The sequence below is a fragment of the Pseudopodoces humilis genome, chromosome 8 (assembly GCF_049639895.1).
Source record: "Pseudopodoces humilis isolate 2021_Gansu_Grassland_sample_001 chromosome 8, ASM4963989v1, whole genome shotgun sequence".
NCBI lineage: Eukaryota > Metazoa > Chordata > Aves > Passeriformes > Paridae > Pseudopodoces > Pseudopodoces humilis.
In genome coordinates this window covers 4,886,750-4,907,141 of record NC_142207.1, presented here as the reverse complement: position 1 = coordinate 4,907,141, position 20,392 = coordinate 4,886,750, and the positions used below count along the sequence as shown (strand labels likewise).

Here is a 20,392-nt window from a genome sequence, read left to right as displayed (position 1 = left end):
GGCCCCGCAGCCAGCGCGCACTTACGGCACTCGGCGGGCTCGTCGGAGCCGTCCCCGCAGTCATCCACGGTGTCACACTTCCACCAGAACGGGATGCACTTGTCGGTTTTGCAACGGAACTGCAAAGAGGAAAGGCCAGCAGGAATAAAAGCTTTCATGTTGGCATTTATTTATTTATTTCTAGGCAATAATCATAATTAATTATAATAATAATGGCGCTGTTTATGAAAATCGGCTTCGCTGCTTAAGGCATTGTTGCATTGATAACTTCTGGCTGTTCATTTTACAAAACTTATATTTTAAATATCATGGTTTTTTTATTTGGAGATGTTTGGCACTGAGGCTGCCAAAGCGATAAAAATCACTGTAGTTTCAATGACTGTGTTATGCTGGCTTACAATGCCCCATCACAAACTGCTCATTGCATTTTGCTGCATTCTGTGATTTCATTCTTCAAGGTCTTATTCAAAGCAAGCACTTCAATTCTCAGTTTTTGTGGACTGCTGAAGCAGACAATATCATTTTTCCAAATAAACCCAAACACCCACAGTTACAAAAGTGAGCCTTAATGTGTGGTGTTGTGTACAGCATTGCTCACATTGTTTGAATTAAATGAACAAACCAAATGTAAAGCCTTCCAGACTTTCAAAAGGATGAAATACCTGTAGAAAAAACTGAAAAATCCTTTGTAAGAAGGCTGTGCATTTACTCTCTACTCAAGTGACTGTACCTTTGTTCTGACTGAAAGAGGAATGCAAACAAAACAAATGGTACAAATTGATGTAATTTTCTAGGGTTAAACCTAAGAACTGTGTACATCGTGTCAGGAAGAAAAATCTGGGTAGATTATCACTCAGCTTTTAAGAAATGTTGGTTTTCCTACCTGGTATCTCTATGAACACAGAAAAGAAGGAAACCAAAAGGTTTAGAAGGGTGACATTTTCTGTCACTGGGCAGCTTTTTTCACACGTTTAAAAAATCACTGATTGTTCAGTAAAGCTGCATTTAAATAGTATATTAAATTTGGTGCCTTAGCTCAGTATATCTTTTCTGCCAAAAGAAATTAGAGTTTCAAAGGCATAGAACCTATAGTTGGATCTACACCATTCCTGTACCACCTTGAGGGACTTGCTGTGTAACAGGCTGGGTTGAAGGGCAGCTGTTCCTGCCCCACACAGATCTGCAGCTCAGAGGTTCTCAGCAGGAGGCTGCCAAAGGCAGGAGACAAACTCAGACAATTGTCATTCTTTGTCTTTTCTACTTGCTCTGCTCACCACAAGGGACTTCAGGCTGTCAAAATGGCATCAGAAAGTTATTTCCAGGAAATAGGTACTAACTCTTAGACACTGTTGTAAAAATACTGGCATTCCCTTCTAAACTGGGGAGACAAAACCCTACAAAATCAGGGATCAGGGTCATATGGGTCTTAAATGGATGGAGTTTTGGTGTTTAAGAATCTAATGGGACTTTTAGTAAACAATTTCTCCTGCCAGATGAGCAGACACAGCATGGTCTGGAGAATCAAGGTCTATTTATGGACCATCCAACTCCTTCCCATCAGAAGTGGCCTATGGTGGCTGTGCTGCCGAACACGATGACATTGCAGGAGCAGCTCTGATTTGACAGCATCATCTGAAAATCTTAAGGACAAACAAAATTTTGCCGCTAATCTCATCTGATACCATCAGACTGATGAGTTATCAAACAGGAAAGTTAGCAAACCTGGGAAAAAATGATGAATAACCAATGTCAACCTCTAATTTCCTGTCTGAAGTTGCCTCTTTTACATAATTCTGCTCCCCACTGTGGAATTCACAAGTGATAAAATATTGCTCCTAAAGTACCCAAGATGTGATAATATTTCTTGAATTCATACTACCACTGAATTAATTCAACTGGAATGGAGCCATTCAGTCAACTGTTAGTATATAAATTCACTGTGAAATAAGCTTCTAGTATCACTTAAAGAAATTTTTTTCTAAAGTGTTTTTTTTTTTTTAAGCCAAATTTGAGGAACTAAGTACAGGGGAAATTGGTAAGAAATTCTCCATTTTAAGTGATTTACATCTTAAGTAAACAAAGAAAGGCAGTGGGCAGGTCTCTTAAATAAGATTATTATTTGAGTGAAATTGTACTTTTTTATTAAGATGGCCACTGCTCCCTAAAAATTAGGAGCAAAACTGTTTTCCTTAATGCTGGAAAACATTATCATGCATCACAATACAGAACTTTGTATAAGAGGTCATTAGGACACCTCTAATAAAAGGGAACTACTAGAAAATCAGACTACTAGAAGTATTTTGAAGTCCATATGTACTAAAACAATCAACCAATTAATTGTCTGGTTAGAACAGTCCAAAGGCTTTTATCAAAGTGGTTCTCCTATAAGAAATCAGTATGTACTTACCTACCTTCTATTTTAAGAAAAAAAACAATAAATTCTTATTTTAAGTAATAGGGAATACAGTTTAGTGTTTTAATTGATGATTTTTTTTTTCCATTTTACTTATGAGACTGTTTTTAACACAAGTCTATCATTTTCCAATTTTTCTAACTGGACCAAGCTTGTTTTCATTTTTTAATGCAAAATTCATTCCTGCATCCCAAATCACTGCTATACACACTTTGTATTTTGGTATTTCAGACAAATGTTTTTTCAAGGCAATTTTCACAGGTTTAGCAGCTGCATTTGTCCTGGTGAGTGGCAGGAACATTTGAAAGCAAACAAGTCCTGCGTTCTCTGGAGAAAAAACCATTTGCAAGTCAGTTTCCCACTGAGAGCCTTGGATACGGAACGCCCTGAGCGCACGGCTGAGTGTCCCGCTCTTTTAAAGCTGCCACATTCCCTGGGAGCCAGCATTCCCTGTTTAAAGGCAGGAGAAGGGCAGCCCCACACAATTCCCCAGTGTGTTCCCATACCTGGCTGGCGGTGCAGTTGGACAGGCACGTCCTGTTGTCCGCGGCCAGGTAGAAGTTGGTGGGGCAGGCACATGAGTGCAGCTTGTCAGGGGCCAGCAGGCACAGGTGGCTGCAGCCCCCGTTGTTCAGCGTGCACACATGTCTGGACACTGTGGACAGAACAGGGGAGGCACATCAGAGCCTCTTATCTCAGCACACTTTGGGGTATCTGCTTTATGGAGGAAGAAAATTGTGTTCTGTCTACTGTCTTTACAATGCAAAGTTTAAATCAAAAACCCATGGAGGCAAGCTCTTCCTTTTGCCTTTAAGCTAGTCTTTGTTGTATGCAAAAATTAATTATTACCATAGCTGTAAGTTCAATTCTGAGAGAGTGAGAGGAAGAAAAAAAGCTCATTTTTTTCTTTAATAATGAGAGAAAAAATTAGCTTATCTAGGTCAATTGCCAAATAGAATTCAGTTACAATTCAAACACACAGATACCAGCAGATAAGACACAATCATATCACTCACATTCTCTGGCATTCCCTCAGTCCAGCAGTACTCTTCTGCGATATTAGCACTTTTCAAAGAACAGGGTTAAAAGTTTTCATACCACACTGTTCCCCTCTTAAAAAGTGGTAACTTGTACTGTAACGCAACTGAACAGTTCTGTAGTTTCAGTCAGTATTTGGGTTAAATTTTAAGCACATAAATTATCTCTCTACTGACCAAGTTTTGTTAGATGTATTTAATACCAGATGCTCTTAAAACATTAATCATGGATTTATCAAAAATGACAATTTGAAAACTTCCACAATTTGAAACAGAACAGAAACACTCATTGTGGATAAAGGAGCATGCAGTACCTCAGCACGTGGCTGCTCAGTTAAATACATCAATGAAATAAATACATCAATCGGTTAAATACATCTGCCTGGAAAGCAGAGACAGAATAATTACCATCGGGCTGCCTGTAGGGATGATAGACCTGGATGTCTGTGATGGTGTGCCACGAGTTAATCAGGGACAGCCTGTCCGAGCCAGAGGTTTTGTGGGCACGGCTGAGGGATTTGGTTTTCCCGTCTGTCCAGTAGATGTAGTCTTCAAACAAGGTCAGTGCGATCACCCCTGGGATGTCTTGGTTAGGGACTGGAAGGAGAGATGCTCAGGTTAATGTTCTCCCTGGGGAAACTGCCAGTTAAGATATTCCCCACTGCACAAGCTGACAATACAACCGCTCTAGAATGTCCTGAGGATAATTCTGGTGACAACTCACCAGCATCAGAGGGTCCTTTATTGCCAGTTACAATGAAGGTGGGTGGAGGACAAGCCCTGCTTGCTCAGAATTTGTTGGCCCAGTCAGGGTTAAGGAAATGAAAGAATTTCAGTTAAAAAGCAACCTCCAGATTTTAAACTAAAGACAGGTCAAACTTTAAAGTTATAAAGTAACAAACATAACTTTCCCTACTCTTTGCATAAGCAATATAAGTTGTTTCTTTTACTAGAATAAAAGTTACTAGAAAACATCCAGAACATAACATATACATTTTCTGATGCTATGTGTTTAATACCCTTTCATACAATTAACACCATTTTATTTCATCAAAATATACTAACAAGAGAGACAGGAAAAATAACAAAAAATTGGCATTAAAATAACCATTGCAGTAAGAGGGATTATTGATCATTTTTGGCATCACCAACCAACCACATGATAAAAAAAAAATAAACAAAATGATGATATTCCATAGCTACAGAATCACAAAATTATGAGCCAACACCATTTGGAAAAGGAAGGAATCGACAAAAGGGAGAAAAATCTTTGGAACATTTTTTACCTGCTGTACACTCCTTAATCCTGAGGTATTTGTTCTTGGTAAACAGTAACTGAATGCGACTTTTTTTTTTCCCTCCATTTCACATCAATAATAGTAATCACAAAAGTCACAGGAGAATAACTGACCACAATAATTAATTTGTAAATCATAATCTCTTATTGCTGAATCACTCTAATTACTGATAGAGGTGAAAAGGCAGAGCAGAGCAGCTGACTGTCACATTTAACCACACAGCCTCAACACTTTTACCTTTACCTCATCTTCTGCACCTTTTTACTTGGAAAGTGCTGACATAGAGTAAGCATATCTCAAATTCCTGTTGGAACATCTCATAGCTCACTAAGATCTGATGACTGATCCTGAGTATATGGAACCACAACTTAGAAAATTCAATTTTCTATCCATTAGTGCTCCCAGTACTGAGCTCCAGTGCAGGGCATGTTGCCCTCTGGTCGAGGAGACCTTGCTGCTTAGGCCTGAAATTATTTTCCCTTCTTATATGTCTCCATGAACCACATCTATCACACCGAAATAACAATGTGATATTTTTGAAAGAGCTTCAGAGCATTTCCGAGAAATCAGTCAAAGTCCAAAGAAATCTCAATTTTGGCACTCATCACAGAGGCAACTTTGCCACAGTTCTGTACACGGTACAGTACAAGGAAAGCTCTTGTAATTTCTCTGATTTGTAGAGTCCCATTGTGTAGGGTTTCCAATGAGAAAAGCAAACCAGGCTGACAGGAGAAGCAGGATGGGACATCAGAAACTGCTGCCCTGAAAGATGCCCCTGAAGATTTCCATAAAACTAATTATTTTATTTTTGCTTCAGTTCTGAGACAATATTGGTTCATATAAATTATGACCCTTGCTTCTACTTTTGACATCAAATTAAAGATGTCAAAGGTCCCACTCCAGTCTCTCTAAAGACAAAAAATGTCCTATTTTATCTGTCTGCTTTCTCTTTTTCTGATAAAAATTAAGATTAAAATCAGAATAAAAAGACATGTAAAACCTTAATGTACATGAAGAAATTATTTTGATTTCATCATCTTTGTTAGTCCTTGCAAATGAAAAATACACCTAATAGTCATCTTCATTTTGGATATTCAGGAAGTAAACTCCATATCCCAAGCACAGATATAGGAATAAATGCTTATTCTTTGGTTTTGTGGATGTTTGTGGATGGCCAGACAATTTATCCTGCCTTCATTGGATTAGACATACATCAAAATCAAAAACTTTATATTCATGAGCTAAAGAAGATTCAGGAGATTGCCATGCACAGTCTGAATTGTCTCATCACACTGCATTAATGGGGAAGCCAAGTTAAATGTGTGGCACAAAATATTAAATATTACAGTTAGAACACTGCACATAAGAAAACTGGTCATTGACTCAAGTACAATTTTCTTTTATTTAAAAAAAATAAATTCTGCAAGCACCGGGTTTAGAAGCTTAACTCTTTGAAACTTCTTAAAAATAAACCTACCTTATCAGGAATAATGAAACAAATATTGGACTCTCTTCTTTTTATATTCTTTAAAAGAAGAATGCCAAAGAATATTTGTTTCTACAAACTGGGTTTCCTATTATTACCATTTATAAGCATAAAGATGAAACTGTCAATGGCTTAACATTCACAGATTTGGGTTGCAGCTTGCCCTGTCAACTATTTTTATTTCTGAGCAACTCTGTAATTTTAATGGGCTTCTGCATTAATTTTTCATTAGGTCAAAATCAACTCAAACTTGCACCATTTAAAGCTGTAAAAACTACATGCATTGTGTTTTGAAATGTAAAGGTATTAAAAAATCAATTAAGAAAGCAATGAATAGTACAAATATATACTTGAAGTAAACCAGAAAATAAGTACAGAATCACTGGACAAATATTTCTTACAAAAATTCTACACTGACCATAAAAATATAAAATTCTTATAAAAGAAGAATTAATAATAATTACATAGCAAAAAAAACTTATAAAATTTCTTCTAAGATGACCATAAACCTCAATGTATTTTCTTGTAGAAGATAAACCCGTAAAGCCTGAGAGAGTTTTCTGAAAACAGGCATTGAATGGCAACCAACTCTGACTTACTTTACTGTTTAAGGAATAGTTCTATCATAGCTGAATACAATTTTTCGTTGCCTTTCAGAATGTTATAAGCAAGGAAACATCAGAACTGCTGACATGTAAGAGGTTATAGAATTTACAGTTCCCATCAACTGTGAATAGCCAAACAAAAATGAACAGAAAACTGAGGTCATTTTTGCACCTGATTATCTGATTGAGCAGTAAAATAGTTTCTCATCCTTTTTATTCTTTGCTTTGAGGACATCAGTGTTTCACACCTTCCAGAATTTCAGGCAGTGAATACTGATTTTTTTATAAAGGTATAGAGTAGTAGAAACAGCCACTTCCTTTTTGTTCACTTTTATCTTGAACTCCAAAAAAGCTTTAGTTGATTGATCTTGTTATAAATGACATAGAGTAGTTAAGTGTTGCAATGCTAATTATTAACCCTACAGCAAATTCTGTGGTGTGAATCACAGTTTTAAACAGGAAAGGAAGACTCATTGCTCCTCTTTCTTTGACAAGCACTGCAAAACCAGATTATTTGGTGCAAATTAAGGTAAAGGCAGGTTACTCTTAGCAAAGCACCTCTGCTTCCTCTGCATCAGCTATTTGATATTTTATCACATTGCAAACCCATTAGTAAGAAAGGAATATATCCTGTTAAAGCTAAAAAATTTTCTTTTGTGATTCCTTTTCCCACCACAGCCTCCTCCTCCCAGAGCTGGGCAAGTTCCTTGCAATTCCACCTCTTCTAAAACACCTGCTGCCAACCCTGATTCTCTGGTGGTGCTTCATTATATCCAAAAATCATGGATTTTCTCACACTGAATGCTAATCCCCAACAGTGCTTGAGCAAACAAGTAGATGAGAAAAGGGGCAAGAAAGAGGAGGCAGAAAGGAGAAGGAATACACAGGCCTTTCAGAGAGCTGCAGAAAATAGGAAGAAAAAACACAGGCAGGTGATAAAAGGGAAAAACAAGGAGGCTTGCAACAGATCAGAAGTGGTGGGAAATAAAAATTATTAGATACTTGAAGACAAATAAATATGGCAATATATAACATAATAAAGGAAGATAAAGTGCTGCATGAACTTAAGAGAAGGGCCACAGGAGGGAACATGATTATGTAGACACATGAGAAATGTGACAGACTTAAAATATATCTGTCTCTCTCTCTCTCTCCTGCATTTTGTATGAATTTCGATCCAAGAATATAAATTTATAAGCTATAAATCATATTTGTGATACAAATGTTTACTTTTCTCTAAAAAGTGAACTCTGCTTCCCTTATATTTTCTGAGCACATTTACTTAAGCATAAAAAAAAAATGTTCATTTGATTTCAGGAATGAAAAACATTCCATCTAGGATTCCTGACCTACAAAACCTGCTTATGGAGTAGTCATACAGAAGTGAGCCCAGCTCCCTTGGCTCTTATTGAAACACAAGTTTTTCCAAAAGTAAAAGCAAATACAATAGCACAAATAATCATAGAAAAGGTCTCACCTGCGGGTAAGATAAAATCAATGTACCAAGAAACAGTGTCCTTTAAAGGACAAATACTGACCCCTTCTAAGAGAAAAAAAAAAAAACAAAATCAAACAAAATTATCAGTGTCCTATCATATCCAGAAGATGGTTGATCACTTCCAAGACAGAAAGAGATGTGTCCCTTCCCTTTCCAAAAACAAAGGATTTCAACCTTCCCCTACCTTTGTGCAAAATCTACAAAAAGAGAAGGGGTGAAAGATTCCTGTTAGGCTCTTCCTAAAAATTCATTCAGCGAGAGTGCCAGTGCTGGGAAGCATTTGCTAAAGGTAATTAATTGTTGTTACTTGCTAGCTCCCCATGGCATTAGAGCAGTTTCTGTTTAAGAATTTTGGCACCAAAACACAGAAAATTTACATGGGTGACCAAACCTGAAAAAACAGGCTACACTATTTTGAATTCCATCCTCTGGAACTTGATTTTCTGAACTGCAATAAAACAGAAATAAAAAGCCTACTGACATCTTGATCAAAATGGAACCAGTGGTAATCTCCTAGGAAGGATTACAAACCCTCCAAAGACAAATTGCATCAAGGAAGAACAACACTTAATAAGAAAATAGCAATTAAACCAAATAAACTTGGAAATTGCTGATCTTCTCTTCTGCAGCAATTACTGGCTCCCACTGTCCTCTTTCCAAGTGAACTCCCTTGTAGCTGTTTCTGTCTCATTTTACATTCAACTTGGAACCTCTCTGAGACACAGTCAACACTTTTTATTTCCTGTACTAACTCCTGATGCTCGCTCCCTTTGATAAAGGATTTGAAGCGCTTAGTCCGTAACGTTAATAATGAATAATGACAATAAGATTATCTCCATTAAGCTTCTGACAAAGTATGTAGTTTTTGATAGATATAATTAAATTTAAGTATATTATATTAAAATACTATATTTTAAAGATGAGGTATTTTATGATCATTATTACTTTTAGGAAACTGACAGTTTGTTTAAAAACCTAAACCTGTTAAACTCAATGAACAGGAAAAAAAAAATTAATGGACTATATAGATTAAGTCCAGCAATTGAAGCTATGTTTCACACTAAAAAAATAAATTAAAAATATACTTTTAGGATGCTATTACTCATATCTTTACATGTCCATGCATAAATATTTCTTTCTGCAAAATGCATATGTACATCACACATCCATATTGGGTTAAGTTGGAAGATAAAAGTCCTAGCATTCAGTGGTGAGATATTTTATCAATACAAAAATATAACTGAAACAATGGAAACTGAGAATATTTCAGTACAACAAACTCACACAAAACTTGTTATAACATCTCCAAACTGCTATCACTAAAGGAGCAGGAAACTTAGACTTAAATCTAAATATCTTAAAGCACTAACATACTTGAGATATTAAAGCTCACTATTAGGTATAACATCACCATGAGAAGAGGTGCAAAACTTTTTCAAAATCTGCCTATAAAACCAGTTGTTCAAAACTAGGAATGAAGTATTTTATTGTCCCACTTTAAAATGTTTTATTACCTTTTTTAATTCACTGTGGGCTGTTGTTTATATGCCAGCTACTCCGCAGCAGTATGGAGCAATAATTAAATTATTCTCAAATATATACAAGATATATACAAGTCACTTTTTGAGCAGAACAACAAACAGTGTGCTAGTGAGTTTCAAAGGTTTTTAAATTATTTTTCAGATTTGAAGAGACCCTTTTCCTGTCTGCCAGCCTCTCACTTTAGACTCCTCTCCTGATGCTGGTTTTGATATCCATTCCCTATGGATATCCAAACTATTCCTACTTTTATCTTTCCCTCTCCTGCCATTATCCAACTGTGAGGACATAAACTACTGGGCCACTTGGGTTTATCTCATTTATGTTCTAGGGAAACCATGGGAGCTGTTCAACACTGCAACTGCCTTGATCCAAATCCTCCCATTTTCCATTGTGTTGATACAAACAGGGAGAGAACAGGAAATCTGTGGTTTATGGTCTCTGTTGTGATTGCCCCCTGACAGGGGAATAACTGCATGGAAAGTAATGCCCATCCCTTAAAATCTGTGATGGCACAAGTCCAGCTCATAAAAAGGTTTCAAGTATAGTGAATTATTTTCAGAAGTTTAATTTGAGCATATTTCAGCAGACCAGTGGAATACACAGAACCAACCTGTTGGCAACCTTCATAAACTGGGCTCCAGAAACTGGAGATTGAGGAACTTAATGTCACTGTGTGAACTGCCTTTAATAGAGGTGAATCTGAGTAACTTTTCCTGAATATTATCCTTTAAAAGAGAAGGAACACAATAAAATGAAGTAATCAGATTTAGGAAGACGTATGGATTTTATAGGAACAATTATGCAAAGTGAATCCAGAAGTCAATAATGGAGAGGGAGCAATTATCAGTTTGTGCTATCAGATGTGGCTACGATGAATAATTCTATAGACTCCTCAAAAGTTTGGAAAAAACTTAAAATATCAAAACTTGCCGTATCAGAAGTACTTCTCATCTGCTCTGAGGAACAAACCCTCTTTTCAGACTTCTCTAGTTTTTGAGCTATGAAAACTTCCAGTACATATCTGGAAGGAATTGGTTTCTACAACATTGTAGATCACTTCTACATTAGGAAAATATTAAAAACTATTGGATATACTCTCATGAACTCTGGTGGCAGAGCTCAGAATTAGACACAAATACTTATTTTCTACCTACAAACTCCTTACAGAGAGCAACTTTTGAAATTACAGGCACTAAAAATTAAAATGGTTGGACTCTCCAAACCCCTTGTACTTGTTACTTCAAAACTTGCATATATATGATCCAATTCTTAGAACTGCAAACATTCAGGCAGAAGCTATCCCAAGAACTGGGTGTTTTTTTTCAAATTGGTACTCCAGGAAAGTAATTCTCTGTTAACCATATTACAGCTAAAGAAGTAACTTAATAATAATAATTTAGTTAAAGTACAACACTTCTCCATTGCTTAATTTCCATGCCCCTGTCAAATGAAGGAATGAAGTGCCAAACTTTTTGTATTTACAGTATAAAGCATCAACTTGACACAGTTTAAGGCCTAATCTCGGAGAAATTTCTGTACTTCCTAAACTGGACAGTCAGAGTTCCCTTTTATAATTTCATCATACTGAAATGCTCATCTTCAAAAGGAAATGGGGGAATGCAGGCACCTCTGGGATTTAGGAGCCCTGAAGGTTGGGAAAACCTGCATGGAGCAACCAGATACCCAGGGAACTGTGAAGTCTGCATCTCCTCTGGGCAGTGGGAACAGAAAGCAGCTAAGTCTGACAAATTCTTAAATTTTTTATTTACTTTTTTTTAAAGCTCACATAAGTAAACCAGCTTAGTGCTTAGCCAGATTAGTGCTTCAATACTTGCTTAATAATTTCCAGTGTATAAGATTTGTGAATGCTGCAGTGCTGAATTGGCTAAGCTCTAAAGACAGTTTACATAACCAAGCATTAAACTTCAAACAGCTCAGCAAGGTCATCGCTGCCCCCAGCACCAAGAAGAGCTCCCAAGTACTCTAAGATTTCTGGCCTAGTTAGCATGTTTTCAAAATTCTTACTAGGACTCTTGGGGCAATTATAAAAAGACCATTTCTCTATCAAAATGCAGAGGAAATTTATAAGAGAAAAGCAACAGATGTTCTCCTCAAAAACTTTAAGGTACATAAGAAACAAACAAATAAAATAAAAAACCCCATATTTGTTGAAATAATGTCAACACCAAGATCTAATTACATGTAAATTCCCATTGCATGTAATAAACACTCCCTGGTTTAACAGACAGCATGTCAATAATTAGCTTAAGATTATTGTGTTTATCCTAAATTATCTGATGTGGAGCATAAAACACTGCATGCTGTCTCATACCATCCCTCAATAGTATGAAATCTACTGATTCTGACAAGTTACTTATCTGCTGGGTCTTTTGAAATCTTTGTGGCATTTTCTGATGCACTTTGCAACAGATAATTTAAGATCAAAAAATCATAGTTTCAGGGAAAAAAACTCAGAGCAAGCCAGCCTTCTCCTCAGAGGTCACAGAAACAAGTGAGAAAATGCTTAGTTTTCCACTAAAAGCACTTCACTCACAGCATTCTCACTCAGACTTTTTCCTCTTCTCCATGAGAATTTGTTTTGTGGTCGCCTATCTGTGCCTTTATCCTTCTCCATTTGAAAGCACGAAGAATGAGAGCAAACTCAACCATCTCCCCCTTAGTTAACTTTGACAATACAAAATGTCCAAAATGACAAAGGAAAACAGACCATGAAATCCATGTGAAAAATACTTCTTTAAGAAACACAGTTATCACAAGAGATAAAAGCTAATCTTTCATTTAAATGCTTATCAGTGTGGATTACAGATATCAGAAAGCCAAGGGGGATCACAATTCCAAACACTGAACTTCCCTGAGTTTCCTTCCCCTATTAAAAGAATTGTTTTGCAATGGCTAATTTTCATCTTCCAAAATATTTTTAGTCTTGTGCTGTATCACAAAGAAATTAAAATTTTATTTGGTTGGTTGTTCCAGGAGAAAGCAGGAAGAAAGGGAAAAGACTCTGATTAAAGACAAATTGATCATTATGTGTGAACTCTGCAAAACTGTCAAAGCTCCCCTTGGAGCACCCATGGAGTTGTTTGTTTTAGACACCAAGAACCCTATCACTGTTTTGTTAAATCCACAGAAAGTTTTCTACAACTTCATTTTGATTTGATAATGAAATTTGGATTAAACTCTTGACAACAGAAAGTGATAAATGGCATTAGGTGTGGGCAGGAGGGAGAGGATCCAGACAAGGGCCACAAAGATGATGCAAGGCTTTTGAAGCTGCCATGAGAGCAAAGACTGAGACTTGTTCACTCTTAAGAAAAGAAGACAAACCTTATCATCACATTCCAGCCCTTAAAGGGGGCTGCAAAGAAAATGAGACTCCCTTTCTACATGGAAAAGGTGAGGGGTGATGGGAACATGTTATTTCCAATTGGAAACAAGAGGAAAACTTTTCACAATGAGAACACTGAGCCACTGGAATAATCTTCCCAGGGAAATGGTGAATTGGACAATTCTAAGATGAAGTTGGACATGGTTGTGGGTCATCTAGACCGTGCTTTTCCCAGAAAAGGTTGGACTAGATGATCCATGAGGCTGGACTAGGCGATCCACGAGGTCTCTTCCAACCTCGTCCTCTACGATGATAGGCTAAGCAGAAAACCTTGCTTTGACATCATTTAAATACGTCAGGATCCTTCTCCCAGAGCTCACTTATGGATTGAATATTTATGCATATGGACTTCAAAGAGACATGTCCTCAAAAGCAGCAACAGTGCCAGCTTTACACAAAGTCACTACTATTTTGGAGCCTCAGATACTTGACTGGTAGCAATTTTGGATAAATTTGCTGTGGCACTGTGACAAATTTCCTTCTCCAGGATCAGGCATGTGAAGAAGAAGACATTGACTCTGTGGATATAAAGCAGTTGAAACTGATTTTACCCAATTGTGCAGGAGAACCCCACAGGCTGGAGACGAAGGCAATGGACACTGAAGATGTTCTGGCTGGAATTTTGCACCTATCTCCTGAGTTTAGTGACAGGAGGACATTTTTGGGGAAAGAAAAGTTCTGAAACTCTCAGGCTAAAAGGGAAGACGATGAAAGGTTTGACCACTGCAGTCAGTTTAGGGCTAAGAGGGACACATCGGCTTTTATTTACTTCTTTCCTTTGAAAGATCCAGAAAGAACAGTAAGAAGATAATTTTATGAGGATGGAAATAACAGGATAGCAGCACAGGGAATGACATTAAGAAGAGTAGGGAGCTTTGCTTCCTCTGTCAGAACAGACTCTCAGCAGGAATCCAGCTCAGGGCTATGTCTGAGTGAATGCTGCTGAGGTGAGCAGGTTACAACTGACCGGTGCTCATCCCAGAAAAACCCATGGATATTATGCTGAGGTTAATGGGAATGTTTACAGCTCTCATAGCTACTCTGTAGTGTCTCCAATCTACCATCTCAAACAACTGCCATTGAATTATTCATGATGTATTATTTATAACCTAAAATTCATGAATAAAAGGGCTAGAAAACTTGTTTTGCTTTTCCTTTTGTTTTTTTTTTTTAACTTAATGGTGAAGTTTTGGTCTGAAAGTAAAGTAGTTATTTCATCAGTTGTGGCTTGGAGAAGACCTGGAGGCACCCAGTACAAGATAAAAGCCTAAAAAAACCCAAATCCATGAAGTATTACCAACAGTGCAGCACTGCTGAGGTTTGGGTAAAGCTTGAGAAGGGAGCTCAGGTAACAATTTCATCTCAGATAAAACCCCAACAAAAACTTAGACTGATACTATTTCATATATTTGATTTAAAATGAAAGATCTTTAATTATACAATTTGGAATGTGAGAACTATTTATCACAGCATAGATTTTTATTTTTTTTTTTAATACTTTATAGCTAAATGACACAAGCTTTTTAATTTTCTGTCAGGTGAGAAGCAAAACACGGGGATAAAGATTAGTTCATTACATAAGTATTTCAAGAGTTATTATTTCACCCATCTACCAGGAAAGCCCCAAATTATATTTGAAATATTGGTTTCATGCTGAGCACACTAATGGCTTTTCCAGGCTTTCTGAGGTGGGAGAAAAGGCTGATTTTAGCCCTACTCTGACACGTGGCACAGAGGATCTATCCCTACTACTTTAACAGCAAGTTTCACTCACTTTATAACTTAATCAAGAACATGTCTGTATATGACCGAGTATAAAATTGACCAGGCTGCCTCAGATTGCTGAGTCTATTCCTAGAGCTTCTTTTTCTAGTTGACATTTTTCCTACAAACACATAGTACTGCATGTTTAAAAGCTATTGACATCCATAACAGAGAACAAAAATGAAAAACAGATTTTAAAATATTGATAAAAGGAAAAAAAAAATAATCTCGAAAAAGGTTGGAAAAAGTTTAAAAGGACAGTTTTTACATAAATATATATAACTTAGAAAACATCAAAAAGAAAACAAAACACAAAACAACTGAAGTGTTGGCCAACCTTTGTGTCTGTGAGATCCATCCATGTCAGAAAACTCAATGTGATTTTCATCAGCCCAGTAGAGCCTGTGGTTGACGTAGTCTATGGTGAGAGCCATAGGCCTGGATATCTGTGTTTCTATAACCACAGCTTGCCTGGATCCATCCATCCCAACACGGCCAATGTGGGGGGACTCACAGCAATCAATCCAGTACAAGTATCTGCAAAACAAAACACAGCAGCTGGAAAACAGCAATCGCTGAGAGAGAGGTTTCACATCCCTGGGAGTGTCCGAGGCCAGGTTGGATGGGGCTTGGAGCAACCTGGGATAGTGGATGGCATCCCTGCCCATCTTGGGGGTTTGAATGGTCTTTTCTAAACCAAACCATTCTATGACTCAATGCTTAATTTATTTAGCTGATTTCAAGAATAAATCTGTACTTACAGTATTTCCATCTTCCAGATAAAACTTTGCATTTTTTTAGACCTGTCTGTGCTGAATGAAAAGGGTTTGGACAGGAATCCTGGTGCTAGATGTGACTTTATTAAAAAGTCTAATTAGAAAGCTAATTTTTTTCACCTTTTTTTTAGCTTCCAGTGGCCAAATCTGGGCCAAGTTTTTCAGAGAAAAAACAGGTTTTTGCATGAACATTAAATTACGGACTAGTAAAACGTACATTTAAATGGCTTAGTCTTGATAGAATTTGGAATTTAGAAATTAGAATTTGAAGCACCACCCAAACAGGACTCTGTTAATCTCACATCCTGCATAAATGGCATCACTACTATATTTATCAGAAATATGCTATTACATCTACTTTTTCTTAACACATATTACAAAACTTTTTTTGTTGTTAACAGCCACATAATGCAAATAGAATTGTTTCAAGAGATACTAGTTCTAAAACATTAAAACAATTTCTTGCACAGAGGGTTTAAAAATGAGTGAAACACTGAGAAAGACTGTTGGAAAGCTGAGTTTTCCCCTCAGCAAGCTATTTAACCACAATGCTGAGCATGTTTGCCATAAAGAAAGAAAAATCCCATTATTTAGCACATGTGGCTGCTGTTGTGTGCCATTACTCAGAACCTCAGGACAGATCTTTCCAGCTGGGAAGTTGATTCTGCTCTACAGGCTTTGGACAGGCTCTCCAAAATCCAGATGCAGCTCATATTCCTAATAACCTCTTGGAACAGAATTTGTGTGCAGGAGGAACTGGTGGCCCTAAGAGCAGTTACAGGTATCCTACAACACACAGGTGCAATATCCTGGCACTAAACTCGCTCCACACAAGCGGCAGAGAGAGGGAACTTCTCCACTCTCTTCAACAGAGAATGTTTTCTTTGGAAACAAACTGCATGGCATCAGCAGGATAATTCACTAAGCATTCCTTGTCCCTGAGAAAAACCCCAAGATACAAGTAATACCATTTAAAAATATAACTCTGAATTTCAGTTTTTATTTCCAGTAAAATTCTATATTAAAATAAATGAACAAAGGCTTATGTTTATCAATAAAAATGTAAAAACCAGCTTTGGAAAGCTGTCCACATACACCAAAAAGGAACACAGTAACTTTATTATGCCTACTTATTTATGTATTTAAGTCTTCCTGAAAGATTGGGACTCTCTGTATTAACTTTGTAGAGTCATTTTTGCATACTCAGGTATGCCCAGACAACCACAGAAAGATCCCGTGTATTCATATCTTAAAGACGTTAAACAAAGGTCTACATCCTCCCTCCCAAATTTTACAGGGAAGAAAGGGAACAATTACAAGAAAATTAGATTCTAGTTCTAAGAAATAGTAGAAAATAGCTTTTAGATCAAAACTAGTAAACTAGTTAGGTTTATTGTATTAAAACTAGTTAGGTTTCTTTAAATAGGTTTATATTTTTATATAGGAAAAACACTGCTTTTCTTTGTTTAAATAGAATCCAGACCAACACAACAACTCTCTCCTATCACTGAATATTAGGTTTAAAACAAAACAAAATAGCAAACAACTAAATACTATTTCCTGTCTATTTTTTTGAATAAAAATATTTTAATATGAAATCAGCATTAAATAGAAGTACTGAAAATTTTCTGCTTCATACCCAGCTTGAGGATCTAAAGACAGATCTCTGGGAAACTTCACTCTCTTGCTCACAAGGACGGTTGGGTACAAGCCATTGAGTTTAGACACCTCAATGATTCTCTTTTCAGTATCAGACCAATAGAGATTCTTCCCAATCCAATCAACAGCCAGGGCATTGGGAACAGCTGTATTGTGAATTACCTGGAAAAGAAAAAAATTACATTAATTATTCATCTAAATAACTGGGAAGAGGAACAACAATTTGAGAGCTACTGGTACCAGGATATTGAGAGACTGGGTATTTGATACAGTGACACACAGCATGTGAAAATTATTATTCATTGCTAAACACTGACACTTCTCAGGTAATGACACTCCTTAAGTAGCTATCACAATGTGACGCTTTTCTCCTAGTAAGGGAAAATGGAGCATACCATCATCTTGTGAAGAGGAAATTGCCAACTTCTCTGCATTATGTGTGAACTTTTTAAAAACTTCTGATCTTTCAGTTTCCATCTTAAGTTTCTAGTTTTCTCTTAATGTAAAAAGAAAAAAAAAAAAACAACAAACCAAGCAAATCAAGCCAAACCAACCTTTCTCCCCTTCACTATTCTATTTTTTGTTTCACAGAGCAGAGCGGAGACGAGGCTGCCCTCCCCACAGCACGCCCTTGAGCACATCTGCTTCTCATCTCCCCATTTCTCTCCATCAGAGTATCCTTCATTTTAATGTCACAGCAGTGCCATATGTCACCGTGACAGAGCGCTCAGCGAGTCACTGCTCGGAAAGTAAACACTGCGCTCTTGTTTCCGACATTCACGCGGCAGAAGAATGAGGAGCTTCACAAGAGTTAGTTAAATTTTGAAAGGACATTATTAAGAGAGAAAAGCAATTTAGTCACCTACTGGAAAGCCTACAGACTACTGGCAGGGATGTGTTATTCTCAGGGTTTTTGATGACTTGGATAATTCTGGAACTTGATGTGATTACAAATCTCATCATGTTGGCATGACTCAGTCTGGCTTGTTTAGGGAGGACTTCATATCAAGTGTTCAGTAATATTTGAATATTCACAATCATTTGAGTCCAATTTCTTCTAGGCTTGAAAATTCTGTTCCTGAGATCTATCCTGACCTATTCCTATTCTATTCTTGATTGAGTCCTGATTAGGTCTGTGCAGCTAGAACTTCAGAAAAAATCCCCACAAATCAGAAAGTGATACTTGAAAATTTATGAGATTTCTTAAGCACTAATAATGGGTTTATTACTGTGGTGTACATTCTAATTTACTGTTATCTTCATCACTAACAGCATGTGCACCAGGGTATAAACTTCATGTATAAACCTGTATTATGTATAACTGAATGTGCTAGTTTTAAATTTATTTACCATCTGAAGACACGGAAAAGCCTTTGAGATAAGAAGGGATATGGTGAGATGCTTTAAATCAATTTTATAGTTATGAATATGCAAAGGCACCTTCTCAGGTTGTTACATAATTTATCACCTTATAAAATCTTTTAAAAAAAGTTAAATTCCAGGATACACTGATTTTTCTAATGGGAATAAGATGTTTTATTTTCTAACACCTTCACACCACCATCTTCGCCAGTTTATAAATGTGTAATTGCAGCAACTGCTGCACTGGCACAAGGGACATTTCATGCAGAAATGTATAGCTCTGGAAGTTTAGATAGTGGTTCAGCTGTCTAAACACTACACTAGAGCATCAACCAAAACAATGAATCTCTCCTTCTGATGAGTTCTCCTTGGGAGAGTCACTTTGACATGTCCCAGTCACTGAGATCACCAGTGTGGCACTCAGTGTGCACAGCCCAGCTTTCTACTGCATTTTCCACTAACATCTGAATCTAGACTCTCCATAAAACACTGTGTTAACATCTGAACACATCCATGTGAAAAAGCTGCCATTTCAATTCTGTAAATATCTCCTCCATGAGCAGAGGCAGAAGAAAAATGAGATGCCATCAGGCTTCCCAGAGCTGGTGTGCTGAAGAAATGCCATCTCCTGCAAGAGGAATCCAAGGCAATAAATCAATACATCTGCTATCACTTACATCGATAGCAGACCTATTTATAGCAAAGGGTAACACAACAGGTGGGAAGATATTAAAATAATATCAGGGGAATAAACATAAAAACTCTTGTGACCAAAAAAAACCCCAACACATTAAAATAAGTAAAGAGTCTTGCTAGATAACAAATAATAACACCAGAATTTAAATAAATAAATAATTATAATAATTTAATTTGAAATTATTTTTAATGACGTCAGTTATTAAGTATGTACTATAGCAACCTAATAAAAAAGTCAAAGAGTCACAAAAATTTGGCACTGGATAAAAGGTTACTAGAAGACTATCAGACAATATATAACTCTTGCTAATTTTTTCACCTTTTTTTTTAGTTTTCAGAGGCCAAATCTGGGCCAAGTTTTTCAGAGAAAAAACAGGTTTTTGTATGAAAATTAAATGGACTTATTTTTATTATTTTTGCTTTGAATATGGCATCTTCTATGAGCAAAATTTTCATCAGCATGACATTTGTGCAAATTGATAGAAAAACTAAATATCTTGCATGTCCTCATCCTAATTTTCTTCTACTGGTTGTTCAGCTTTATGAAACCTTTTCTTAAAAAATGAAATTATTAATGAATCAGTAGAAAGCAATTTTTTTGGTATTTTTCTACCTGGTTATTTGAACATTTTTGACTGAGAAAAATTCTTTGTTCTTCCTGAAATAGTAAAGATCAGAAATAAAGAGTCTGAGTAATCGCCAGCCCTTATGCAATACTGAATCATCCAGGAGGGACAGAAGCTGAGGAGGATGCTTTGGAAACTGTTTAAAGACAATAAATATGATTCAAGGATTTAATGGATTTTGAACCCTACACTTGCCTGTCTTCTATTATTTTCCCTTCATACGT

The 20,392-nt window shown here is 36.7% G+C and overlaps 1 protein-coding gene across 1 annotated transcript in view; it reads right to left on the bottom strand.

Moving 5' to 3' along the window:
* LRP1B (LDL receptor related protein 1B) overlaps positions 1 to 20,392 on the bottom strand; it is a 714,787-nt gene that overhangs the window by 74,872 nt on the left and 619,523 nt on the right. Inside the window, exons 61-65 of the mRNA XM_088058617.1 lie at positions 17,465 to 17,646; positions 15,387 to 15,586; positions 3,859 to 4,047; positions 2,920 to 3,068; positions 26 to 119 (exon numbers count right to left, since the gene is read on the bottom strand). Coding sequence (XP_087914743.1) covers positions 26 to 119; positions 2,920 to 3,068; positions 3,859 to 4,047; positions 15,387 to 15,586; positions 17,465 to 17,646 — 814 coding nt within the window. The remainder of the gene's footprint in view (positions 1 to 25; positions 120 to 2,919; positions 3,069 to 3,858; positions 4,048 to 15,386; positions 15,587 to 17,464; positions 17,647 to 20,392) is intronic.